This window comes from Aptenodytes patagonicus, chromosome 3 (genome assembly GCF_965638725.1).
Source record: "Aptenodytes patagonicus chromosome 3, bAptPat1.pri.cur, whole genome shotgun sequence".
In the NCBI taxonomy this organism is placed as follows: domain Eukaryota; kingdom Metazoa; phylum Chordata; class Aves; order Sphenisciformes; family Spheniscidae; genus Aptenodytes; species Aptenodytes patagonicus.
Genome location: NC_134951.1, coordinates 4510126 through 4537609, shown reverse-complemented (window position 1 = coordinate 4537609; position 27484 = coordinate 4510126). Strand labels below are relative to the sequence as shown.

Sequence of the window (27484 nt, the reverse complement as noted above, 5' to 3'; positions counted from 1 at the left end):
GGGAAATGCAAGAAGATGAACCCCAGCTGTGGGGAATACAGGGACACGAGATGCTGCACCAAAGGGAACAGACTAATCTGGTATGGCAGGAGAGAGACAAGTATAACCCATCGCAGCTTGCTTTGGAAACGCATACAGCTTAGCAGAGTGATAAAGCATCAGCGGACAGCAGCAGTGGAAGAAATCTATGCCTTTTATTTATTTATTTCAGAAAAATACTTTTGTTGAGTTTATCACAAAAGTCATTTAACAACAAACAACAACAAACAAAATCCATACAAAAACTTAAGTGACAAGAAGAATGAAACAAACGGGATAAAATATCAGCGACTGTTACTTCCCCCCACCCCCTCCAAAATTAGGAAATTTGCACTAAAGCATAAATATGGAAGAACAGAAATTTTCCTCGAGTTCCTTTGCTGAAGTTTGGTCCATCGAGTTCAACATATTCAAAGAAAAACTCCGTGCCTCTGCCTGGCTTTTACAAGAGCCATTCTTCCCCACTGCCAGCAAAACCCCGCACGCAGCCCCAGGGCGAAGTAACGTACTTCACAGTTTGAGTATAAAGCCTGCCAAACCATCTATTACACACTTGTGAAGTTTACCAGAAGGCTGTAAATCAAACCCCATAATCTCCATCTACTGTTGATGCAAGTCGGGGTCCATCTACCAAGACTTCATCTAAGGCAAGAGACTGAGGCTGCTGTAAACCCCCATGCACTGCAGTAAAGGCAGGGTAGCTACAAGCTTCAAGAGTCACTTGGAGGCAAGGGGGAGGCATCCTAGAGTAGTCGTTCTTCCCTCCGACCAGGAAGCCTACCAAAAATACATTTTAAAATGGTGAGTTAAGGGTAAGGGGACCTACAGGGGAACTGGAACTTGTCGTCTTTACTACTAACCCAAACATGATGAGTAAGAAGAAAGAATCCTAAACAAAAAAAACCCAAAACCTGCAACTGTAATGCCCCATAAGTCACTCAAAAATTATATGTGAAATGCTACATCTGTTCTTCCTCTGCCCCTTTCTCTTCCCAAGCCCATTCCCCAGCTATCTAAGACAAAAAGAGAGAACTAGTGCTGGTATTTCACAGCTCTTCTAGGCTAGGGCAGGAAAACAATATGCTTCACACTAAAAAAAAAAATCACAGACTACTCAATCCCCGACCTTCTTAGGTTGGATAATGGACACAGACTACAAAAGCAGCCTCAAGTCCACAGGAAGGGCGCAAGCAATAGCGTTACACTGAAAGTAAGGACTTGCAGTTTTGCAGAGTCTCTAACACTTGCTGCACTGTGGTGGACAAGAGCTCCTGTTTGGGGTTGGGTCTTCTTTGGAGAAGACACAGGGCTTGACAAGATGGGGCACCAGAAGAGCACCCACTCAAGGAAAGTGGGCTCTCGGCATCTTTGTACACGGAGTGGTCAAGAAAAGACTGACCACTAAGGGCTTGCAATGAAAATACTCCATTTGGGAAAGAAAAAGCTCTTTGGGCTGAAGAGAAGGCTCGGCCTGCTGAGAAGTGACATGGACGTAGAAGCAGTTACTGCGGGCTTGCAGCCGAGGGATGGTGCTCGCACTACAAGGCAGAGACAGAAGCAGCCCGTGACAGCTCCTCCAACAGAGGGTGGATCGCAGGCCTCTGGGATGACAGCGCGTATTGCCTTACAGCAAAGGCTCAGCTCAAAAAAAAAATAAAAGACCCCAGGGATCCTGCCATACTTGGGCATAACAGAAGGATGGGGATTTCTGAGGACTAAAGATAGGGGAGGGCAAAAAAAGCCCCATCATCTATAGGTTAAAAAAAAAAAAAAAATTAAAAAAAAAGAACACATGGAAATGCTTCCAAAACAAACTGTCTTTTTTACTGGTAGCTCTATCAAAAAGAAAACAAAAAACACATAAATGTAGCATATGTTGTACATACATTGTAAAGAGGGAGGGCATTCAGCTACTGATACAGTTCACAGATCAAGCGTATGAGAGACTACATGGCAACATAAGGCACTTGGGATACAAAGCATAATTAGCTACTTTATGAAGACGCAGGATTGTGCAAGTGGAAAAGCTGCCTGAAGCGAAGCAGGCAGGAGGAGGAATCATTCAGCAGCCAGTTTTTTGGGGGGACTGTATGTGTCACCTGTTAAAAGAGTCAATACCTCAGCTGCTGCGAGGCACCAGCTTTGCAGAAAGGACCGGCTGAGGCTCTGCAGAGATTGCCGGCCAGCAGTTGCTCTCGGAGGGCACGTGGCCGTTGATGGCTGGGGATGGGAAGAGGCAGAAGAAAGGAAAAACCTCTCACACTAGACCTTTTCCGTGTCCTCCCTAACATAAAGCTCTTTTCCCCCATCTCATCACATTGCACTGCAGGTACTGTCACTGCCTCTGAGCCAAAATGTGTATTATCTACCTGGCAAGGGCTATGAGGAGCAATTGCAAGATGCCACAAAGGGCTCTGCTCCGAAGTCTCCTTCCTCAGTCCCCCTGAAAAAGGGGGAATCCCTCTCCCCCAACATCTCTCGTTTGGGACTCAGAGGTTGTGGGGGTGGAGGACCAAGTGGAATTTGACCAACTGTCCTCGTGTCCCTGCACATTTTCTTCCTCCGGTGCCCAGCGTTAGCTGGGGCTCAGTAAGGAGAGGGGGAGGAAGGGAGAAAAGACACCTACAGAAGGAGGAAAAAAAAACCTGACCCAACTCAAAGAGGGACAGAAAATCAACTGTCACCCGTTCGCTAAAACACGAATGATGCGAAGGACGACTGCGCCAGCCTCAAGCTAGAATTGCACTCGGAGAGAGCCAGAGTTCAGCTGCCCGAAGGGCTGAGCAAGAGGCACACTAAGGACCACGTGCCTCCCTCACATGCAAGGAAGGTGGACCTCAATCCTGGCTGGCGTATCGAAGAGCACCCGAGCTCCCCGCAACCCTGTGCCCCCTCTTCTCGCCCAGCCAAGGGAGCACACCACTCGCCTGCTCCTGCCGCGGCGAAGGAGAACGAAAGTTACAGCTGGCTTCACTGCACAAGAGGCACCAACAGCAAAGCCCAGCTACAGAAACTGCCCCGGAGGAGAGCTGTGGGGTGAGAGGTGCCCGTCTACTGCACGCTTACCAAATCTAGCCTGGTGCATGGCACCCCAAAGAAGCTCAGCAAGCTGGCACTGACCCACGAAACCCTGGGCAGGAGATGCTGCTCCCCAGCAAAGAGGCAGCAGGGGACTGAACCGGTGGGATCTGGGGTTCCCACAAATCTCCTGCCACCACGTACAGGTGGCAACGGGCAGGAGCAAGAGGGGAAAGTGGTCTGCAGCAACAGATGGCCTCTGAGGTAGATTTAAGACAACTGCATCTGCCAACAGCTATACGTCACAGGTCAGGCTTTTCGTAATATGCAAGCTGCTCCTTGCAGCCCCGGCTTCCTTCCCCTTCCCTGTCATCTCATTCACAGCTCAGAAAGGGATGAAGGGGCTAGGTTTTTTGGAAGAAACCCTGCATTTGATAGCACCTTGGGTGGATACAAGCTCTGTATCCTTTGGAAACAAAGAGTGAAGCTGGTGGCTGCCGATGGCACGGCTGGACTGGTACAGTAGGGATGAGGAAGGCTAAGGTGACAGCATGAGGGGCACAGTTCCATTGGTGCAAAAACCCTTTGCAGCAGCCAGTTTGTCATCTGGACGTGGTCATGAGCCGTGAGAACACCAGGTCCACGAGGTGCACACAAGCTGGCAAAGGGCCTGGGCTGACAGAAGCCAGGCCAGCGCTCAGAGCGGGGCAGGACTCAAGGTTTCACGTGAACCTGAGGATGCTGCTGCCCCATGACAAGGCACTGCGAGCTGCAGGGCCCCGAGCCCAGCTCTTGGGGCTGGGAGGTCCAGAACAACTACGGGGCAGCTCACCTCCTGCAGCCAAGAGGGTAAGAGGGACCCAGCTGTACCAGAAGAGCTGGGGCAAGCAAAGGCTAGGAGATGGGTCCTGTATGAAGAGGGAAATTCTCTCCCTTCTCTGCTGCCCAGCTCTCCAAAATTAGCTCAAAACCAGGGTTCAGAAAAACCCCACTTAACCAGAGGTCCACCATGAGACAAGACACGGCTGAGGTTCCTCTCTTGGACCCTGGTCTCTATTTGCAGCACCACCATCCTGCGGCACTTGCCAAGCACTGGCCAGACGTGCCCCAGGAGAGGCAACCCTCACCCGAGAGCACCCCTGAGCCTCAGGGTCACAGAGCCCCAGTGCAATCCCCCAGGAGCCTGTTCTCGTAACAGACACGTGGTGCCTTCAAGCTGCCATGGCCCTGACCCTGGGGCTCAGGGAAGCACCACGAAGAGAGGGGAGGAACATGCTGTAGAAGAAAAAAGGATTGTTTGGAACCATCTATGATGCATTTGTAACAATAATCCAAAATAACCAAACACTAAAATAGAAAAGAAAAAAATTGCACGCTGATTTACGATGAAACAGAAGGCGGCAAAACCAGGAGGGTTGGAAAAGGCTCCTACGAGGGGATGGGAGCAGCGGAAAGGGAGCTTTTTGGTTTTATTGCAAATGGTTCAAGAGAGTAAGAAAGGAAGGGAGGAGAGCGAGAGACACCTTGGGAAGATGACCGGTTTCCAAGCCGTTCAAGATGACGCTCGTGAGGACCGGGAGGAGGGGCTGCTTCTTAGTCCTGGTATCTTGCCCTCCTCCCCAGGAGACAAGCCTTTGCTTCTACGGCGATTTCAGCTTCTTGGTTCGTGGCGAGGTGCCGTTCTCCGCCTTCACCACTCCATTTTCATGGTAACCTGGGGATGGAGAGAGAAAACTTTGTCCCTTGCACAGGCCAAAACCTTAACCCTCTTGGGGCTGGCCCATAGATATGGAGAAAACCACCACCGTGGGACGATCCTGCTGGGGACCCCAGGCTTAGCGCGGAGTGGCAGGAGGCACCGCCGCAGCATCGCCTGCACGGGCAGCAGCCTGCTGAGGGGATGCTGAACCACAGGACTGATGCCTCCCACGGTGCCACCCCATGGCACGCCGGCCCCAGCACTCACCCGAGTCCCTCTTGAGCGGCTTGGCTTGCTGCTTGGCGCCGGCGGCAGCTCGCTTCCGACTGCTCTGCTCATTCCAGTACTCCCGCCAGCGCCGCAGCTGGAAGTGGATGAAGCGCCACATCACTGAGGCCTGGAAGAGGCACACCAACAGCAGCACACTCATTCTGGCAGGGGCGGAGAAGAGGCAGGCTGAGAACAGACGAGCGAGGCCACCACCAGCCCAGCCTTCCACCCACACCGAGGCCGGTGGCCGAGGTCCCCCTGGGCGGCTGCACTGAGAGCCGGAGGCAGGCACCGTCCCTCCAGCCACCATCTCTGCTTTCTGCCATCTCCTGAGCTCAGGACAGCTACTCTCCTTTCCCTCACCACCACGAAGCTCTCAGGTGCTCAGGGCACTGCTGACTGTTAAGACTTTAGGGCAGGAATGGATGAATAGGATCATCTCAACCAGCACTGCCCAGACCACAGTCTGCAAGGTCAAGGTAAGGTGTCCCCAGCTGCTCTGTACAACTAAAAGGTGGATGGGGATGGAAGGGAGCTAAGAAAGTCCCGCAAATCCTCAGGCATGCCAGTAGTCCACAGCTCCAAAAACGTTGGGAATGACCAGGCACCTGTCCTAGCAACTTCTGAACTGAACCTACAGCTGCTGTATGGGTGAGAACGGCTCCCAGTCTTGACAGACAGACTGCAAGGCATGAGGAACCCATCCCATCCTCTGCTTCCCATGTCAACAGGCAGCTAAACAAGTCCAAGCAGAAGGGAAAACGCCTTTCCATTGAGCACATTCATATAAATGCAGTTACAGGTGCAGAAGGGAAAGCCTACAAGCCTTTCTCTCAGATAGGCTTGTGTTTTATAACTTCACTCAATGAACAACTTATCTGCTGGCTTTTCCCTTCCATCGTGGCTCTGCAGCCCTTAACCCCTCCTCGCTCCCTCCACACCCTCCCAGCTCACTAGGACCTTCCCTAAAGGGAACCTAGATCAGATCCCCACTGGCATTTCCAAACTCGGCAAAAAAACACCTTGGGATAACACAACCAAGGAAGATACAGTAGGGGACATTCCTACCTGAAGAGGATATTGTTGAAGAGAAAGCTGAAGAAGTTCCCTCTCTCGGGGTCAAGGGCCTGGTTCTCCACGCGTGGCAACCCAAAACCGATGACCAGGATGTACAGGGTGAGGGTGAAGAGCCTGGTCACCACGAACACGACAGCCCAGACGTTAAACCTGCAGGGGAGCAAGCAGAGGTGTCGGCAGGAGCAGCCTCCAGCACTGAGCTGGAAGGTGAGAACGAGCCCCCCATCACGCCGACGGCTCTCCTGGGCGCCGGAGGAGGGAAGCCATGGCCAGCTCGCCTGCTTACAGCTTCTCGTTGTTCTCGTCTGTGAAGTAGACCAGCCGGGCCATGTGGAAGAAGAATTCGGCTAAGTACTGCAACAGCAAGAGGATCAGCCCCAAGCGGGTTAAGCTAGGAGGGAAGAGAAAGAAAAAAGCATCACCGGGCTGGTCGACCTCGGTCCTTCCTATCCAGCGACAGCATCTCCCCTGTCATCCCTGCGCTGCAGCAAGCGCCAGCCCAAACCTGGACCTTTCCACAGCAGAGGGGGTAGGACTGCGACAGGGGAAATCCCTGTCCCCAAAACATCAAAGCGGCCCAAACCAGTAGCAGAGCTGGGATAGGTCCAACACAAAGCCCTAACCACTGGCATTGCTGCTCTGTGCACACACTCAGAGGAAGGGTAAGAGTTTGCCTGCCTGTGCTGCGCTGGGAGAGCACCCCAGGGTGCTTCCCATACCCAGGGGAGATGCACCCATCAGCCTGCGTTTTGGGTCCCTGGTTAACATTTGCTTTGCAACACCCTGTGAACAAAGACCTCCTGTGCACTTGCGTAACACCGCTGAACTGCAGAATCAGCTCTGTGGGTCTGTGAAAACTGTTTGACTAATGGCCCGCAGTCGGGAGGTCAACTCCCTTTAACCCCCCCACCCCGCTGAGGCTTCCCGGGTGACTCGCACAGCAAAAGGACCTGCTCAGCCCCATCCGCGGTGCGGGACGGGGCGCCGAGGCAGCTGACTCACTTGAGGAGGTACGCGCCGGCGATGTGCACCAGGTAGAGCGCGATGCACCGCAGCTGGCGGGGGATCTCCTCCTGGCAGGGGCGGAAAGCCGCGTTAACCTCTTGCCCCTCTTCACCCGCCCTCTCCCAAAGCTCGCTTTCCCCAAAGCCAGTGGGCAAACCACCTCAAGCATCCCCAGGGTGCTTGAGGGAGCGCCCGCCTGGCTCTCACCTTGCGAACTTTTTGGAAGTAGAGCTCCGGCAGGGCGTGCAGCCAGTACGCCAGCTGGCACAGGTAGAAAAACTTCACCTGGAACCTGAAACGCAGGGACAAGCCACGTGAGCCAGCCCGGGGCATGGCAGGACCCCAAGGACCTGGGAGGTCCCAGGGGTGGACCAGTGCCCAGCCGCACAGCACCAAGCAATCCCTCCACTGCATGGAAGCCACGGGATTTAGGAGGCATCATTTCTGGGCTGAAATTGTATGTTCAGCTGAGCTAGTCATGCCCAGAGTTTATCCGGCTGCTCGTGTTGCGGTCTCCATGCTCTAAGCAAACCTCACTTTTGCAAAAACCCAAGAAGGGAGGATTATCCCCCACTTCTTTGTTTCTACTATGAAAAATGAACAGCAAAGCAACTTGCCGAATGTGATGCAGGCAGTAAGCAGCCAGGATGAGTAACCAAGCCCGCAGGGCCTTCTTCATGGAGGAAATGCTCCGGGAACACCCTCCCCGGGGCCATAAACAAGATATCCCCCGTCCCCCAGGATCTCACTGCAGCATCCTTGCAGCAGGGTGCATGCAAAGGGTGCTGCACTGTCAGCAGCACCCCACTCCCAGCCGCAGAGAAAACCATATAGAGGAAGGAAGCGGTCAGCCTGCGAACAAAATGCCCTTGCGAGTGCTTACGGAAGATAAACATGCGGGTAGTTTTCCCACAAGCTCCGGGGGTTTGATATGTATCCTTCCTGAAAAAGAGAAGAGATGCAAGCCTTCAGCAAAAGAAAGAGGCAGAGCATGGTTACGAGGGGGCGGGCTAATGCTACAGCAAAGCTAGGAACTGGAGATGACACCCGAGTCCTTTCAGCCTGCAGTAAAAACCACGTCCCCTGCACAAGCCAAGGCTGAGCTCTCCAAAGCTCAGCCATATTCAGGGGTCTCTAGCACCCTGCTCAAGTTTCATGAGGCCCCCGTGTTTGGGGGTTGAAAGCTGCTTGCTTGGTTGCACAGAAGGTCCCGAGTTCAGGATAGGATGTTTTGGGGTTTGGGCAATGCAAGAGGGATGCTCTGGAGGCGTGGGGGCAAGATGCCGGTAGCACGGCTACAAGCAGCCGTATGCATGGTCCGGGAGGGCTTCTTCCCCACCGGCATTTCCAACCCGAGTATCACTTAAACAAAAAAAAGTACTTCTGAGGAGAAAGGGGAACAGAAAACGCCTACAAAAATAATTTAATATGCACTGCATAGTTTAATTTTCCACCTGCCTGCATTCCCCTACGGCCTCTTGCCTTATGCTTGCAGGGCAGATTACGGGAGGGGGCTCCCTTCCCGTTCCACGCTTGCCCAGCTCCTGCCACAGCAGTGCTGCATTGGGCTTTGCAAAGAGATACTGGCGTGGAAAATTCATCTTGCTCAGGACCTATCTGTCACCATTGTCCGTGCCCTGTCTGTCCTAAGCCCTTTTTCCAGCTGGGGGAGCCTGGGGGTGGTGCAAGCTCTGCAAAGGGTGACCTGCTCTGCACATGCGGGGCATTTGGGGAGCACACCACGGGTTTGCACAGGAGGCTGCAGCCCCGGAGCTGGTGAGGGATGGGTCTGGTGCTGGGTGAGGGCAGCCCAAAACCAGTGGCCTCGACTGTTTTGCCAAAGTTTCCCTCCCCACAGCCCTACGGGGCAGGGGGCAGTGCCAGCAGATCCCCAGAAGTGCTGGCCTGGAGGGGTTAGCGATCCTCTAAGGAGGGCTGGCAGGACCCCCGGAGCAGCAGGGAGCGGACCTACCCCCGAGCATCCATCCCCAGCGGCGCCGGGGACCACAGCTGAACCTCAACGGCCACTGGGAGCGAAGCATCGGCATCACTTCACACTGCCAAAATAGTTGTGCCTCTCCACTGCTGCCTGTTCTTCCCTTCCCCTTCCTCCCAAAAATGAAACATCTCCACCCCCAATTTTTCTCCCAGCAGTTATGGGTTGAAACATCCCCAATGCAACACAAAGCGCGGCGTGGTTTCCCTGCTCTCAGCATTCCCCTCACCGCCAGCTCACCAAGAGAGGGATCACAAAAATCTGCCCATTCATTCCACATCCCTGTAAAGGGCACCCGAAAACCCCAAGGCACTGAACGCAAATAAGGAGGAAAATAAGGCTGAGAAAGATGGCAGGTCCCGGAGCAGCGGATAGAGATGACAGGGCCAGGCAGGATTTCTAGGGTCCGGCTCCAAAAATATTTCACAGCCCATTTGCTTGTGCTTTACATGGAACAGGAGAAGGATTTCCCCAAGGTGCCCTCACTCAGTGGCTGGAAAGACCCACCACACTTGAAAACTAAACTTGCTGAAATGTGCCCGTCTTGGCCCAGGGGCTGGCTGGGGACTTTCTGCTGCCATCGGGAGTTTTGCACTCCAGAAACCCCAGATCCCACCCAGGGAACGTGAAGCCTGGTGGCCCCGTGCCTTACCGTCACCACGACGTACAAGCACCAAATCACAGAGGTGAGGTGGAAGGCAACCAGCTGTCCCGATTCATTGAACTTGCTGTGTTTGACCTTGGAGAGATGGAGACGCCTGTTGATTTTCTGGGAAGGAGCAGAGGGAGAGAAAAGGAACAAGAAAACATGAGCCACTGGATCAACAAATCTGCCTCCTCCTCCCTGTCCCAAGCAGCCCCCAGAGACGAAGGCTCACTCATCACCACCCCAACCCCCAGACTACCCCCAGAATTGCATTTAACTGCAGCAGGATGACGTCCCCCCGTGGTACTTGAGATATTTTGGTGACTCAAGACGCCGAACAGCACTCACGTCCAGGGCATACTCCTGCACCACCGCATGCAGGATGATGGCGATGAAGATGTAGAAGAGGATGGTGACCAGATCCTTCAACCCATAGTGATACTGGACCAGCTCCCCATCTGCAAAGAGACCAAACGGTGGGTCAAATCCCCATGACCCAAACGATTTCCAGGCAAGGGCTTAAGGGTTAGTGGAAATTCAGGGGGGGCTATTCTCAACTCGCAGCTTGGATGGGGCCACCAGAGAGGTGGAGGCAGAGAGAGGTCATGACTGTGCCAGTGACTGCAGGGCTGGAAAAAAGGGCTCTAGCCGGCGTTAGTTCATCGGCAGAGTGTGGATGGTTTCCCCTCTAATAGTTACACACCTCAAAGGAGGAGTCACTCAGGACACTTCAAGCTTCCCCTGCCAGAGGTGAGGGGCTGGGGACTGCCCAGCTGCGGAGACGGGAATTTATCAGCCTGGAGGGATGAAGACATGGAGGCAGCGCTGAAGCACGTGATGGGATCAGGGACACCCCACTGGGAGCATTAGGGCTCGGGATGGGATTTCCACCCCCCCGGTTATCATCCAACACCCAGTCTCTTCCACTTACCCCTGAATGCTGCTGGAGCAGGGTTCAGCTGCCTAAATGCAGATGCCTTGTGCTATTAAGAGATCTGAGACAACGGCACGGGGCTGGCGGATGAGAAATAGGACCCATGGGAGGCCCTGCTCTTCTGGAGCAACAGGAGACCTAACGGCACCCAAAATACCCCAGACGTCTGCATTTAGGCAACTATTTGCAGCCCTGCAGCTTATGGGCAAGAAGCAGAGTCGGGAAAGCTGCTGTCCTTGTGGCACGCTGCAGAAAGCATCGCAATGAGAAGCTCAGCCCACCCCCAGCTGCTGCTCTCCCTTACCCTGATCCTGACTATCCTCTCCTGATATCAATGCTGGGAAGCGACTTGTCTGTCACCAACCCTGTTTACCCTCAAACAAAGCCTCAGTCCAGATTTCTAAGATTTGAGGTACATGAATAAGGTTTGAATAGGATTTATGAAAACACCTGGCGTAAGGATGTGAAAACACTTGGTCTTTAGGAGCCCCCCGGCTGGGTGCTGTGCAAACCCAGAGGTAAAAACGTTGCCTGTATCAGAGAGCTCATAACCCCAGTGTAAGATAAAAGAATTGCACGACTAGAGAAAATAACACTACGCATGTGTGCGACTGCTCTGTCTCCTCTCCTCTCTCTAGGGCACTTCGGAGGCTGCTCTAGCAGGAGCCGTGCGTGCGCTGAGCACGGAAGACGAGAGCAAGATCTGCCGACTGATGGGCAACAGCATCCTTGTTGCGAGGGATGTGAAACAGCCTTGGAAAAATTCAAGTGAGCAATAACCCTTCCTCTGAGCAAGCTTGCTGCACCAAGGTCTCTCTCCCCAAGGCCTCAGCTAGCTCATGCCCTATATTGATACCCCAACACCTGGTCCTGGCAAGATGGTTATGTGCCTCCCCCCGAGATTTCTGGTATCAGGAAAGAATAAATCACTTAACACAACGGCAGAAGTTGTCTGGACCGTGCCATAGGGGAGTGCGGACCACAATTTAATCTGGAAGCGGGATGATTTCTTCAACCATAACGTTCACAGATTTTAAGGGCAGACCTTTCATCTTCCGTGTGTTTGCCTCATCGTAGTTACACTAATCCCAACAACCCCGCTCTTCCCTTGGATGATTACTCAAACACTTCTAATTAACTGCAGTTTTCTGCCACTGAGCCAGGCTCTGTGCCCTGGGCATTTGGCTCATCCTGAGCCCAGGGCTTTACCCAAACCACCTCCTGCTGCTCCCGCGCTGGTGCCCAGGTCGCTGCCAGCCCTGGAGGGGCTCTCGGCTAGGAAGGTAGCTACTAGCAGCCAAAATACAAACAGGGACCGAGCCTCCAGCTGCCTCCTGGCTGGGAGCACGTCCTCTGGTCCATCGGGCTTGGACCTGCGCCAGCTCGGAGCCTCCTTGAATTACTCTCCATGTGCATCAGGACCATAAGCTGCCTGGAGCAGGGATGCTGTGCACCACGTGCATCTCCACACCCTCACCTTGTGCTATCCCCAATAAAGTGAGACAGGAATTACCTGTGCGGCCCCTGCTGCTTAGCAAAGAGCTAAATTTCTCCTGCTCCTTGGCAGGGCACAGAGCTACTCTGGGCATGCAATCAGGCAATTTGATCTTGCCTGACCAGGCTTGGAGGAGGATCCTCACCCTGCAGAGTGCACAGAGCAGCCTGACCATGGCAGAAACAGGGTAGAGAGGAAGCCATAAAACCCCCTGGAAAGCATTTCTTCCCAACCCCGGCAGCATGAGGGCTGGCAGACATGATCAGTGTGCTCTGAGCTACTAAAACTTTGCTTTTCCCCCACATATCTTATTTTTAAAATCTCCTTTACTACCAGACAAAGGCCCGAGCAGTGTGCATCAGTAGAGAGTGAGCCCAGGCCAGCTGACAGTGAGGGTTTGGGGCAGACGACGACTCGACCCTCCCCTTGGGGTATCCGCAGGGGCAGCATCTCTTACCTGCTGTAGGCACGCTAACGTTATACTGAGGTAAGATAAACAGGAAGGCAGTCTTGGCTGTAACCTGTCAAAGACACACAGAAGGGAAAAAAAGGCAAGTCAGTTGTTAAATTCATTCCTCTGCCACTATTTTGTCCTCTTTCCTACCGTGCTGGGTAAGGCAAATCATCCAGGGAGATGTGCAGGCATCGGCTTCACTTACAAAAGTGCCTTTCAGCAAGGGGATTGCTAGGGAAGAAGTTTGCCAACAGGGACCTGGGATTTGGGAGGGAAGAAGGGGTGGATAAAAGATGGGGAAACCTGGAAAAGCAATGCAGCTGTAAAAGCCACCAGCCAGCCTGATGGGGGAAGCTCTCCGCTTCCCCTCAAGAATGAGTATCCCTCCAGTAGCATTGACCATCGTCACACGCGACCCGCTGCTCGGGGGACACCGGGAGCCCGACCCAGTGGGCCATTTCTGTTAATTAAAACCATCCCTCATTTCCATCCACTCCGGGCAGCCATGCCAGGAGCCCGGCCTGGGTAGAAATGACAACATCCAGCACCTGAGCAAGCTCAGTGGCTTCAAAGCCCTAAAGGCTACACATGTATTTAGCCCCCGCACTTTTGCGGAGACTCCTCTAGTAACAGCAGCCACAGGACTGATGAAGCCGGACCCCTTTAGAGACCACGCAGGTGCTCATGAGGATCCCACGGGGCAGGGGAAAAGCAGCTTTGGCAAAAGAGCTGAACCTTGCACTGGCCATGCACAAGATCCCAGCGTGTCCAGCATCACAGGCTGGCCCATAAAGGGAAAAAAAAAGCCTGGGATGAGACATCAGGCTCCCTGCAAACCAGGGCTGTGCTGTTTGCTCTTCATTTATTGCTTTTAATTCAAGGGAACGATCCTCCCCAGCAGTGAAGCAGGAGGTGTCGCGGGGACGGGGCAGAGCCGAGCATCCCATCCCGGTGCATCTGCAGAACACCCCAAAGCAGCATCTCTGAGACCGATGAACCCCTGAGCCGGGTCCACAGCAAAACCCAGCGCACAGACATCCGACGCCAACCTCCGGCCGTGCCCTCACCCCGTCCAACCCCACACGGGCAACACATCACCGGAGAGTCTTACCTTTCTGATGGCCCCTCAGCCCCCCTTCCAACACTTTGCAAGCACTCAGCCTCATACGCAACCAGCCCAAAAAAAATCCCGTGCCCGTCGAACGCCGATGGAGATGAGCTGCATTTCACACAGACGTCGCTGCAATCGTTTCAAAGCTGCAGGCTACTAAAAACCTGGCTGGAAATATTGCTTCACGTCTTGCAGGACGTAGCTACAGGGGAGGGGGGAACACAGGGGTTTTGCCAAGTGTTCCCATCCCGCCCCACCAACCAGCCGGTGGCTCCGCTGGTGCAGGCAGCACTGCCCATCCTCTTGCAGCCTTGGCTGGGGGAAAGCAAACTCTGTGGCATGTTTTCATGATGTCTGGGGATTTATTTTTCTTTTTTTCCCCCCACTTAAAAAAAGAAATCCCACGTGTTGTGCTCTGCTTGTGGAGGAGTAGATGCGAGAAGCACTCTGCCGAGGGAGACCACGAGCAGAGTTTGGGGTGGTAATGGAAAAAGCGCATCGCCTGGCCTCACGCTGGCTTAAGGACACACTTCTGGCTCTTGGAAACCTCGCTGGCTAGGAGAGCAAAGTTGCTTCATCCCAGAGCAGTACAGCACAACTGGGACCCGGGCTTTATATCCAAACCTCATCACAAGCTGGCGCAGGGCATGAAACAAATGCATAAACCCGGCGGCGGCCGTGATGCTGCAGGGATGGGCGGCCGTGTCATGGATGTGCCGATGGCAGCAGGCACTGAAGGTTTTACGTCCTACCCAAGTACCTGGCTGATATCCAGAGGTGTAAACAGATGGAAACAAGGCATCATCTCCAGATGAAGTATCCTAATCCACCGGAGGGGCCATAAGCCAGACTTGTGGGTCCGAGAAAACAGCCCCGGAGCATCTCCAAAGCGGGGAGCAATGCCTGCATGGTGCTCAGCCCCAACATGGTTTGCGAGGACTCTCCTAATCTTCTTTTCTGGAGGGCCTGGTAGGAAGGTTTCCTCCATCCACTCAAGGATCAATCAATGCTTTGTCCCATCTCCACACCTGCCTTTGCTTTCCGCCGGCCAGAGGACCACCAGCAGCTTCGGGGGCCACCTCTGCACCCCTTCACCTCTCCACCTTTCATTACAGAGAGGTAGCGGATTGTTTTCTAAAGCCTACATAAAATGTTTTACAGCCTACGACAAATGCAACCTCCTGGACGTAGGCAGGCATCCCGACAGACCGATATCCGGAGAAGAACTGCCTCCCTCCTCCACCTGATGGACGGGGAAGCCCAGGCACACACCTGCAGCCACTCCCCAAGGGCCACAGCGGCAGTTCTGGGGGCCAAATTTGAACCTCCGGGCATCCGACCTCGCCGTCCACCTCTGGGCATCTCGCAGACCTTACGTGGAGGGAAGGTCTCCTCTCGGGCATCAAAGGCCTTCGTTTCTCCTACAAGCAGCCGGGAAGTGTTCATACTGACCATGGAAGCGTCTGAACGCGTGCAGGACTTCACGCTTCGCCCTGGCGCAGCCCCTGCGCACGCTCCCCTGTGGGCACCAGCGGGACTTTAATGGCCAAGGCAGCATTTTCAGAGGTGGGTGCCTGGGCTTTCCAAGGGCTCAAAGACTGGTTGCATCTCATTTTGTGAGCGCTTATACCTCCATGCTTTCCTCGCTGCAATCGCACAGGAAACCCAGAACAACACACTTATCATCCAGCTTAGCTCTGGCCTCCGAGACTCACCACCCGCGAGGCCACCAGGGTCCCGATCACACCGCACGCCCTTGGCTGGGTCACCTCCACCTCCTTGCCACCACTGCGAGGACGTATCAGTTCAGATAGGGAAAGAGTTGTGGCTTCCAGCAGCCGAGGCAGATGGAGCACAAAACACATGGGACGAACCACCTTGAGCAGGACACTGGTGACATCCCTCCATCCTTGCAGGTGAAGGACACTCTGCACGTCCACGGAGGGACCCGCATCTTTTTGCCATTGCTCACAACACGCCCCTTATGGGGGGGGGGGGGGGCGAGCGTGGAGGGATAAGTGGCTTGATCGAGGTTGTAGCTGAGCTCCATCAAGTGAACATCAAGCTCCAAAATCCCACGCTGTAGCCGTATCCACCACGGCATCTCCTCTGCCACATCAACTGGGAGCACCCGCAGTGCACCCCTTGCTCTACAGCCCTGCGTAGCATATAGAGACAGAAACACCACCGAGCAGCTTAAGCCTCCAGGAAAACAGGGAACACTTGAACCATGACCTCCAGCAGTGCCACCTCCAGCTCCCCTGCAAGGCAGAAATCAGGTTTCCTCGGCTCGGGAAGGAGCGACGAGGACCCGGGATGGCAAAGCTTTAGAGCTCACATCGAGCGTTTCGCAGACGGACAGAGAAAGAAATTTGTAACGGGAAGAGCAACGTGAGGATTATTCAGAGGCACAAGACGCTTGCTGTCTGTTTGCTCTGAAACAAGATGCTGGGACGGGAAAGGAAGCACCAGGCACGCTCCTGCCTCACGGGGCAGCGAGCAGAGCCGGGGCTGCTGCAAAACTGCTGCAGGCAGGGGCAGAATTGGGCCTCTCCAGGTATTATTATATTTTTTTGATTACGCTGTGAGGCCACCTCCTCAGCCCGCTTCCCTTGTTTTCCCCTCTCGTGTCCAGCCTTTTCCTAACGCAGCCAGAAGTCCAAATCCTACAGAGCGTCACCACGACTCTGGTGGGGATTTTTATAGGATGGGAGGAGGATTTGTCTGCACGGGATGAGCCGAGCGGGGATCACATAGGAAAGGCTGTATATTCCTCATTCGCTCCTTGCCCTGCATTAAGGGCACCTCTGTGCAACCCACCACTGCCCAAGGGGATGAGGGAGATGCTCCTCATCCCGGCCTCATCCTGCCTGGCGTGAGGGGTGTGCCTGAACCAGCTAAATTTGGGAAGCAGTTGCCCTGGGAGGCTCTCTACAGCCCCGCAGAGGGAACAACGTCTTCAGCAGCGAGCAAGTTTCTAGTGATTAAGGACACTAACCCGAGGACCAAAGGGCAGCCAGACGGTCAAGAGGCAAAACCCGATGCATCCGTCAAGACCACAGTTTCCTGCGACGCTCAGAGCAGCTGAGACAGGGCTCGGGCTGTTTCTCACGGAGCAACGCAGCCAGACATCAAATCAGCACATCCGCTTCACAGCCCTCGATGGCAGGACGGTGGATAAAGCCAAATAATCCCAGCACTACTATGCATTTACTATGCATCTACTATCCACCGCTATGCATCTACTCCCCGATAATGCGGTGACCGGAAAAATTCACACCCCCGCTAGCCTGGAGTTTGCAGCTTAATACAAAGCAGCAAAGCTCCCTCCACTCTTTTTAGAAGATGCTGTTTTTTCCCTGCCACGAAACGCTGTAGAGTCCAAACTAAAACCCCAATTCCACTTTTGCAGGCATGCAAGCAGCTTTTAATAAAGGCGTCTAAGCATGCGCATCCAGGCAGCTTAGCACCTCTCCCAAAATCTACCCGCTGCAACTCTCAAGCCCTAAGATTTTCAGGAGCAAGGGATAATTTTGGAGCGTCCTTTGCAGAGAGGTACCAGGTCACCCTCTGAAATTCAGTTCCCTTCCTGAAAGCCTCAGACCAGCAGGATTTGCAGGATCTGTGCTGTCTTCACCCCGGCCGGGAGCCCCCAGGCACGCAGCCGTCCTCGTGTCCTGCTTGGGTTAAAACTGCTTTGGAGGAAGGAAGCGGCTCCAAACCTCTGGCAGGGGAGGCTGGGGGAGTTTCTGCAGTCTGAGCCGGGAAAATATTTCCAGGATTTGAAAAACAACTCCAACTAATTAAAGATAAAATGCTGTCCGAAGGCTTTTCTCACAACTTCGGGGTTTTTTTTCCCCCACCAGCCAGAGTTTTTATTGAAAGAAAAACTTGTTGATCCACGGTATGGATTGACACAGGCCCTATATGTAAACTAAAGGCCAAACTTTGGACCAAAGCCTTTAAAAGTAAACAGCCAGCTTCAACAAAAAATCCTCCCCGAGGGCAGCACAGCCCCTCTGCTTGCACCCACACGCTCATCCCCCAGCACGACACGATAATCATTGCCTCACGCTCCCTCCTGTTTATTCCCTTTTTAAAAACAGACCTAAATTCTGCTTTTTTTTTCCCCTTTTTCCCCTTCCCTCCCCCCCGCTGTCCCCCAACTATTCAGCCTTTAAGCCACTCGCGTGCCTCAGTTCCCACATCTTGGCAAAGACCAGGGGAGGCAGAAACACTGTTTGTTTTCCCTCGTTGACGACTGGAAGGCCTTAATTTTTGCAGAGTACTACGGAGGGGACCGGGGAGGGGAAAGTATATTTAGCAGGAAGCCTGGAAATAGCAGCTCATTCGTCAGCTGCCTTCGTTTGACAGTGTCACAACCCAGTGTTTGGGAGACCGTGACTCACTGCCACGGCTCTGCGCACGGGGGGAAGCCCGGCAAGGGCACAGCATCTCTTATAATATAACGTTTTATAACTTTATTACCATCACCCCATGCATAAGCATCAGGACCTCTCCTCTGCCTTGTCCCTGAGCTCGTGGCAGCCAGCTGTGGGCATAAAGGAGAAATAAGACAGAGCCTCAGTCTCCCCATCTTACAGAGATTGTGACAGCAGCCCCTGTTTAATACAGAAACCCCCCCAAACCAGCGAGCTCTCCCCCAAACTCAACTCGCACGGAGGCTGATCGATCCGACACCGCGCACAAGAGCCGTCCCTGCCGGGACACGGGTCACCGGGCAGCTGCAGGTTAAACCCAGCCTGGCTTTGGCTTCATTTTTCTACAAAGCAGGGGGGGATAAAATATGCAAAACAATTTCTGCGAAGCACCTGCTTCGTGTTTCTATACGCAGTCACTAAAAATGGGTTTTTAAAAAAAAAAAAAAAAAAGTTTTTTCTAAAAAAAAAAAAGGGGAAGATTTTTCTTTCCGGGCTCCAGCTCGCTCACGGATGGAGTAGCCACGCACATGTAGCAAAATCCCTCCCTGGCAGCACACAGACATGCACCGGGCATGTTTTCACACCCTGAAGGCTTAGGCCTGGCTGGGAAGGCAGAAAACCCCTCAGTACTCAGCTCAGGACAGCTCTTTTTGGGGGGACCCCCTCCAAGCCCTGGGCTTCCCTCCCTGAGCAATGCTATGATCATCTAAAATGCACACAATACTCGAATAATCAAGTCCAACACACCTGTAACAGCGACGAGCAGCCTCGTGCCACGCTCTGTGCCCCCAAATCCCCTCCCTGGAGCCGGGACGGTGCTAGCGGCGCAGCCAGCAGTGAAGCCGGGCATCAAGTGAGATGTGAACGGTATCTCCATCGCGACTGGTACCCGCTCCCTGCTGCGGAGAAATTACTGGGCTGGTGGAGCCCGTTGACCCTTTTGAATGGGGAAGAGGTTGCGCGCCCAAAAAGATGCTCGAAGTGTACCTCGCACCGCGCTTTGGGAGGGGGAGACCCGGGGCAGCCCTTGACCATCACCACGAGCACGGTGCCGGAGCAAGCAAGCACTCAACTCCCGGGGGCTGCCCGGGAAAAGGTTAAAAATCCCGTTTGTGTCTCCCCAAAGAACCCTCCCCTGCAGGAAACGGCCTATTGTGAGCAGGATTCGGCCGTTTCCGCTGAGCCCGAGCTCAGCCGCGGCCACCGGCATTGGGGAAGGTGGGAGTCCGGCGGCGGGGTGGGAAGCAGGGTGGCGAGGAGGAGGAGAAGGGACGGCGACACGTCCTCCCCGCCATCGCAGAGGAGGCGCTGAAACGGCATTGAAAGGCAGAAATATCGGAGCTGCCACCAAAACTCACTGTAGAGGTGATGCAAGCGGGAATGGGTAGTTTGGAGGGCTGGGGAAGAGCAGAGCCTGATTTCTCCTCCAGGGGAAAAGAAAGCAGAAGGAATAAATAAAATAAAATAAAATAACCACGAGGACCAAAAGAGTTGTCCCAAACCCCATGCCGGGGGGAAGACGAGGGCAAATGCTGCCGAACGGGGACGCAGCCAGGCGGTGCAGAGGGAGGAGCGCCGAAAGCCACCCCAGCACGGCAAGCACCGTCTCCCCAAGGTCTGCTGGGAGACTGGCGGCACCAGTAGGAATTTGCTGCCTCTCAGCAACCAGGGGAGATTTAATTAAAAGATATTAAAAAAAAAAAAAAAAAATTAAAAATCAGAAACGCCGCAAAACCCTCCCTGCCACCACCTCCACAGGGGGTTTCATCTCACCGCATTTCAGAACCGCCCTCGGAGCATCGTATCAACCAAAAGCCTTCGCAGCAGCGAGCCCGGGTACCACCTCTCCGGGACGGGGATCCTGGCATGCAACCGCAGGCACCAGCACCCCGAAAAAACCAGCTGCGGGGAGAAACCCCGACAGAGATGCAACCTCAGTGACTTTTTTTTTTGTTAATAAAGTACGACTACGAAACTTGCAGCCCAACTTTGCAGCATTTGCATGTGGTTTTGGAATACAGCTGGCCCTCTTGGGTTAGTTTTGAAACACTTCCCCCCCCGACCCTTAAATAAAAATATATATATATATATATATGCACAAACACATCGAAAGGGTTTTGTGCACTGGAAGCGACTTGCTCATTCAATACATTTGCAGAAAAAAAAAAGGGGGGGGGGGGGGGAGAAAAAAAGAAGGGGGCTGCCACCGGGAGGGTATTAAGGAAATGGATTTCCTCCTCCTGCGATTTGCTACAGAAGGAGCCTTTCCTCCTCCGCCAGGCCCCCCGGCCACCCCTTTCCCGTCCAGATTTGCTTTGAAACGTGGCACTGCGCTGAAGGGGAGGGTTTGCGCGGGGGAAGCAGGGGTGTGTGGGGGGGGTCCGATCCGGCCGAGCCGCTGACCACGGCTCACAGCCGCCCGAGGTGCCTCCGCATAGGGTGCCCGGAGCCGAGCGAAGCTGCACGGTGGTGGTGGCCTCCAGCCCTCCCCTGTCTCCTCCCCGAAAGAGGAAAGGAAAAAGCAAGCTGGGAGGGAAGGAGACGGAGCAGGGGGAGTGCGGCATTCCCAGCATGGCTCCGCACGGCACGGGGGCGGCGGCGGGGCAACAGCCTTCCCGTGGGGCTCCGGCCACCCCGGGCTGGGCGAAGGTTTCCCATGGAGGAGCCGGGGATGCCTTCTCACGGCCCGCGGTGGAGCGGGATGGCCGGGATGAGGAAAGGCCGGGGAGCCGCTAACGTCCGCACGAGGCCCAGGAGCCCCCAGTGCTCGTCCCACGGCACGGGGTCAGCGGGCTGCGGAGAAAACACCTGGAAAAGGGCTAACGTTAAAAAAAAAAAGGCAAAAAAATACTACCCCGATTTCCAACAGCTGGAAATATCAGCGAGGGCTTGACTTCTCCCTGCATGTGGCCGGGCGGCCGATGTACCCCTCTGTGCTTGGGAAGTGGTGCAGGGCAGGGACTGTCCCCAGCAGCGGCGGTGGGTTTGCAGGAGAAGGGGGTTCGCCACCCCCTGTGCTCCCCCTTCCTCAGCCAGGGACCCCGGACAGGGCTGGGGGTGGCAGAAGGATGCGCCACCCCAAAAACCAGTGCCGGGCTGGGTCCCCACGGCGATTTTGGGGGGGGACGCCTCTCTGCTGGTAGGAAAGAGATGGGAATGAATGGGGCGGCACTCGGCACCCCCAGACGGAGGGGTGCTGCACCCCATAGCCCCCTCCCCAAGCGGGACGGGGTCACCTCGCAGGGGTGCAGCACTCCGGACGCCCCCTGAGCAGAGGCAGAGCCGCGGGGGGTGGTGGGTGGGGGCACCCGGCGCAGCACAGGGGGGGCAGCCGGGACGCCCCGTCCACAGCGGGGGTGCACACGGGTGTGTGTGGGGGGACACACACACACAGCCGGTCCCGGGTGGGGTTGACCCCGGTGGGGTGCGTGTGGGGGGTCACCCCGCGGGACCGCCCTCCCCCCCCCCCCCCCCCCGGGGGGGAAGGCGGAGGGGGAGGGGGGGGGTGTCTCACCTCGAACATGAGGGCGATGAGGACGCTGAGCACCAGGCAGAAGCCGATGTCGGCGTGGTTGTGGATGAGGAACTCCTGGCTGAAGAGCGGGTGGCTCTTGGCCCGCCGGCGGAAGGCCATGGCCGCGCCGGGAGGGGAGCGGAGCGGGAGCGGGAGCGGGAGCGGGAGCCGCCGCCCGCCGCCCCGCCGCCGCGCAGCGCTGCAAACTTCCCCGGGCCCCCGCGCAACTTCGCGGAGCGCCGCGACGGCCCCGCGCAGGCGCCGCCCGCGCCGCCGCCTGACCCCTCCCCGCCGCCCGCCCCGGCCCCGGCCCCGGCCCCGGCCCCCGCCTCCCGAGCCCCCGCCACCCAGCCCCGTCCGCACCCGCTGCCCCACCCACGGCCCGGCTCTCAGCGAGGGGGGGGGGGGGGGAACGGGACGGACGGAGGCACCCACCGGGCTCGGCACCCACCTCCCATCCGCGCACAGCCGCATCTGCACCCACCTATTGTGCATGTCTGGACGCCCACTCGCATCTGCACCCACCTACCGCGCATGTCTGGACGCCCACCTGCATCTGCACCCCACCTACCGTGCACGTCCGGGTGCCCACCCGTGTCTGCGCCCACCTACCGTGCATGTCTGGACGCCCACCTGCATCTGCACCCCACCTACCGTGCACGTCCGGGTGCCCACCCGTGTCTGCACCCACCTACCGTGCATGTCTGGACGCCCACCTGCATCTGCACCCACTTACCATGCGCATCCAGACACCCACCCACACCTGTGCCCACCTACTGTGCACGTCTGGATGCCCACCCGCGTCTGCACCCGCCTGATGTGCACCTCTGGATACCCACACACATCTGCACTCGCCTTCCGTGCACATCTGGACACCCACCCACACCCGCACCCACCTCTCCATGCACGCCCAGCCCGGATTGCACCCGTCACCCATCTGTGGCCCAGCACCCACCTCCCTGCGCACACCCTGACACCCACCTGCCTCTGCACACACCCCCCCCCCCCAAGCCCACAGCCTCAGCGCTGAACCCCAAATCTCCCTCCCTCCCCATTAACCAGGGCGAGGCCAGAGGCGTGGGGCGCCCTCCCCATCCCATCCCCTTCCCAAACCCACATCCCGGCTGGGGCTGGGGTGTAGCGGCCGCCAGATGCTTCGCAGCGTGGACGGAGAGATGATTCAGCTGAGTCTCTGGGGCAGAGCAGTGGCACGTTCGCTGTTATTTATTGAAGCCAGTTCCTAAAAAAGCCCCCCAAAGCTCCCCAGGGAGCCTGAAGGACATTAAGGGGAGCGGGCAGGGCCCTTCGGCAAGCCCCCTTTGCTTTCTCTAAGCAAAGCACAAACAGGGCTTTTGTTTTAAAGGTCTCCCTTCAAGCAAAACAAGCACCGGATCCTTTAGCTTGCAGGATTTGGCCCGGCTCCTCCAGCATCCCTGGATCCCCACGGGTCCTTCGCAGCCGCAGCTCCCGTCCCGGGGCTGCTGGGGAGGATTCACGGGAGGGAGGAAACGCTGCCCCAGCGCGTTCGAGGGAACTGAGCCGTCTCAAACCTGGTGTTGAGAGCAACAAAGCGTTTCCCTCCGGCCAAATCCAGCACAGGAAGCACAGTCCCTGGGTTCTCATTAAGCAGGCGTTCGTATTAGGCAAGTCCTGATTAGCCGTGTTTACCCTCCGCGAACCCCCCTTCTGTGTTCTTGTTTAGCCTCAGAGCGATGGGCACGGAGATGCAGCCTGGGCCCTGCCGGTTACAGGAATAGTAAAGACACCAGAAGGCATTTGCAGCAAACCAAAACTGTTTAATTGGGGGGGGTGGGAAGCCCAAAGTTTCAGCTTGGGAAAAAAAAGCAAATAACAACCACCCCAGGGCAAATACTTGTATTTTCTGTGATGTCCAAGTATTGTGTTTCAGTATTTTTGGAAGTGAAAAGATGTTTTTTTCCGGGAAAATCTTTCCTGGGTTAGTTCAGGGGGGGTTACATCATCTCAGAGCTGGAGAGAATGTTTTTCACCCTGTCGAGCAAAACCGACCCCGAAACCTGGCACTCACGGGCAGCGCTCAGAAATCGGGCCGTAGAGGGAGGCGGAAAGTAGTGCTGCTGGAAGGCAAGATCCCAGCAGGGCTGGGGCAGGGCTGCTGCCGACCCTCGTGCCCTGTCGGTACCTTTCCAACCCGCTGCATTTTATTCCACCTCGAAAGAGGGACGAGAGCGACCCATTAAAAACAAGCCGAGGGGGACGGTGCCAGCAGGCTGGACAGCCGCAAGCCCAGGCGCTCGCCCAGGTATTGTTTAATTTATTAGGGACGTAGCCTCTGTTCCTGCCTGTTCGCTCCTTTTTCCAGATCACCGGTGAGCGGCACAGCCAGTTCTCCTCGGCAGCCCGCGGGTCACTCCCTGCATTGTCAAAATTCACCGTCGATTCCTGCTCTCCACGTCCTTGCTGCCCTTTCGTGGCCCACGAGAGCTCCTCTCGTCGGTGGCACTGAGCTCTCCTGGGCTGGGGCATGAGCATCTGCCTCTCTAAAGCGCTGGAGAGGGTTTCCTTAAGAAACAAAACAAACAAAAAAGGCTCATAGGAGGCAAACGAGCAGAAATTTTCCATTCCAGGGTAGGCGAGAGCGCAGGATGATCTGGCCAAGTGTGGTGGGATGGAGACATCCCCCACTCCAGACCTTCTGCGGGTGGCTGAAGCCCAAACGTTGGTGATGAGCATCCCCCAAGGCTGGGCAGCTCGTAAGCTCTAGCTCAGGATAACGTACCTCATCTGGAAAGAGCTTCATGGGAAATGCTGAAGTAGCAGAGGGTCTGGTTGGGTGTCCTCAAGCATTTGGGACACAGGGAGGAAACATCAGCCGGTTCCCCTGAGCAGTTGGTTCGCCACCCCTCTGCCACGCTTTTCCCCAGCTGCAGTTTCTCGTGCAGCTTCGTGCCCTGGGTTTGGATTGTCCCAGGACCATGTTGCTCCATGGAGAGCAAGGACCTGGCCTTTGTGGGACCTCTGCGCTCTGTGGGTTGCTGTGAAGGCAGGCCAGAGCGGGGAGTGACCACGTCACCCGCCCAGGCGCACGTGCACTGCTCCATGGGCACACCGCCGAATATCGGGACTCAGCACCGCAGTGGTGACAGCTGGAGCTGGTTTTACCAAACCAGCAGGTTCCCACGCCACGTCCAACGCGGTTGGTGGAAGCTCCCCTTGCACACGCACCTTTCGACCTGAAGTCACCATGGGATATTTGCAGATGGATATCACCCTTCCCGTCCCTGAATACTACCTCGGCGAGACGCTGGCAGGGGCTCCCAAACTTTCCCCACGGCCTGGTGATGCCTGGGGAGGTGGAAGAAGCCTCCTGCAACCATGGCCACGTTCCTCCAGGCACTCGCTGTGCACCGCATCGGCCACCTCCAGTATCCCCGAGCTCCCCGTTTCGCTCCCACCGGCTCCCATCTGCGATGCCACAGCAGCAGCAGTCCTGCGCATCCCTCGCCTCCCATAACCCGGGCGCTGGATGGGCGCGCAGCGTCTGGAACAAGGCGTCTGCTTTTGTGGCCTTGAGCAGCATCTCCCTCTGGTGGCTGAGGAACCAGGAGCTATGGGGAAAACCACCTCCCCAGCGTGACTTCTTCGGTCTGGCAGCGTTGGGGAAAAATCTGGATGTGCACCACCAGGTCAGGGGGGCATCTTGAGTTCCTCCCTCCCGCAGAGTTGGGAAGGGTGGGGAGGGGTGTCTGGAGCTGTGATTTGCAGCTGGACAGTCCTCCTACTCCAAACAGGGCTTTAGATTTAACTAAATATGTCATTTCTATAGGTGGAGACCTGTGGTTCAGCAGTGGGATTGTACACAGCACGCAGAACTTGGATCCTGGGTGCAACAGGGCTCTCACGCAGGCTGGAAGTCTTTAAGGACAGATAATCCACATTATTTCACCTGATTTTGCTTTGCTCCCAAGGAGAAGGTGAGGGGGAGCACGGCGGGATCTCACCAGTGACCATCTCCTATCATCAGGGAGCAAAGCCATGGGAACACGGCCCCCACACCTAAACCCCCATCCGTACCCCAGCCATCATGCCCCTCCGGTGCTGTCCCCAGAGTCCCCCCTCTCTTGGCCACTCCTCGATCCATCTGGGATTTCCACAACCACCTCCTCCGGGGTCAGAGGTGTCAGCTCATGGTGCACCTCCAGGCCCTCTGTGCACCGTGGGTGTGCTCTGAGAAATGGAAGTCCTTGGGTGCGCCTGTCTCCTGTGCCCAGAAGTGTTTCTCTGCTTTCTTCAAATTGTCTGTTTGGCCATATTTTCTTTTCTGACTGGTCCATGGGATAGTTTCACGACGGCTGCTCAGTGCTGTTGGACCTTTACCATCTACAGTTAGCCCGTGCCACCAACAGAGCTAGCATTAAGCTGTAGGATACAGCCCTCCCAACCATTTCATGACCCTTATCATTTTTTGCAGTTGCAGCTAAAACAGACCCATGGCTGTTCAAAGACAGTCCCTGGTAAGCCCAAGTTTAGTTAGCACAAAGCCCGCGGCCTGCTGTTAACAGCAGCAACCCTCTATTTATCGGGTGAAATACACTTAATCGCTCACAACTGCAACAAGGATGGTGTAAATCCTTCCGTGTCTCAAGGCCCTGGACCAGGACAGAACAGCAAACACTCGATGCATTTGCTGTTCCTGCCTGATCTTGCCTTGTGATAACCAGCACAGGTTGGAGGGCAGCCCATAATTTGGATAGTCATCACTTGACCTACTAAGCATTTGCTTTTTGGAGTCAATGCAAAGGATTACGGAGCGTAGGATTGCAACCGTAGGGTGTAGAGCCAAGGTGGCTGCTGTGGCTTGAGTAAGAGCATCCAAGGAGAGATTCCCACCAAGCACAACGCCGTGAACTGTGATCCTTGGGTTGGTGGCTTGTTTTCCAACCCACCGGACCTCAGATGTTAGGGTTGGATGCTCTTACTATCTGCAGCAAATGCTCAAAATAGACCCCAAATATTACCAGTCTTAATTTAGCATATAGTTTCAATGATTCTTGTCATGTTAGTGTTTCTTCTCAAGGTTCCTAAAATCAGATCTCTCGGTCCAAGTTATATAGGACACAGCCCCTTTCACGGGACCCCTCCAACCTAAAGGGAAGGCTCTGGGTTAGGAAGAGAATGATCCTGCTCAGGGAGGGAAAGGACTTTCTTGTCCTAGACCTAGTTTGGTCCTGGTTTGGGGATGGGGTGAGCAGGCACCGCTGCCCGGTTCAGCATCACTCACCTTGCTCTGGGTCAGAGGGGTGGGGGACAGGGGCAGCTGCCACCAGCCACCCCCCCAGTGAAGCCGGGTTCCCACTCTGGCAAGAGGGAATGGGACAGGGAAGACGTAACCAATCCTTCCTCCCAGCATCCGCTGCCTGGCACAGAAATTTGGCCAGTAAAGCTCTGTATCCCCACCCCAAAGGGCTGCCAACGTCCCAGCTTGCCATCTCCGCTCCTCCCGAGCTGCTACTTGCCCGCAGCAACCAAACTCACCCAACCCACTGCTATCTGCACGCCACATCGAAGTGCCCAGGTCCCGCGGACTGAGGTGGCCCCAGCTAGAAAGATGCTGGATGCAGACCCTCCTTCAAAACCCCGGCAGGCAACTCATCCTGGGGCTGCAGGAGAAAAGTGTGGGGAAGAGAGAAAGGAGATGCGGAGTCCCGTGCCCGTTCGTATCTGTGTCCTATCTTTGCACACCCTCCAGCTGGAGAAAGGGAAAAAACCCCGCTCGATTAAACAAACAGCTTGACTGGGGGCGGG

At 55.5% G+C, this 27484-nt stretch overlaps 1 protein-coding gene across 1 annotated transcript; it reads right to left on the bottom strand.

The window, feature by feature from the left end:
* Positions 1-175: 175 nt before the first annotated feature.
* On the bottom strand, positions 176-21903 carry TRAM2 (translocation associated membrane protein 2). Its single transcript, XM_076332595.1, has 11 exons — positions 21701-21903; positions 12637-12700; positions 10099-10208; positions 9757-9873; positions 7992-8050; positions 7316-7400; positions 7106-7176; positions 6390-6494; positions 6095-6253; positions 5024-5187; positions 176-4771 (listed from the first exon to the last, which is right to left on the bottom strand). Exons 1-11 carry the CDS (start codon positions 21818-21820, stop codon positions 4698-4700), a joined length of 1128 nt encoding a protein of 375 aa, XP_076188710.1. The 5' UTR covers positions 21821-21903; the 3' UTR covers positions 176-4697.
* Between the last annotated feature and the right edge of the window lie 5581 nt (positions 21904-27484).

Coding starts and splice junctions, on each gene's coding strand:
- TRAM2 (XM_076332595.1), bottom strand. CDS start 21,820: ATGGCCTTCCGCCGGCGGGCCAAGAGCCACCCGCTCTTCAGCCAGGAG. Junction 6,254..6,389: donor GACGAGAACAACGAGAAGCT/GTAAGCAGGCGA, acceptor GCTCCCCTGCAG/GTTTAACGTCTGGGCTGTCG. Junction 5,188..6,094: donor TTCAACAATATCCTCTTCAG/GTAGGAATGTCC, acceptor CGCCCCTGCCAG/AATGAGTGTGCTGCTGTTGG.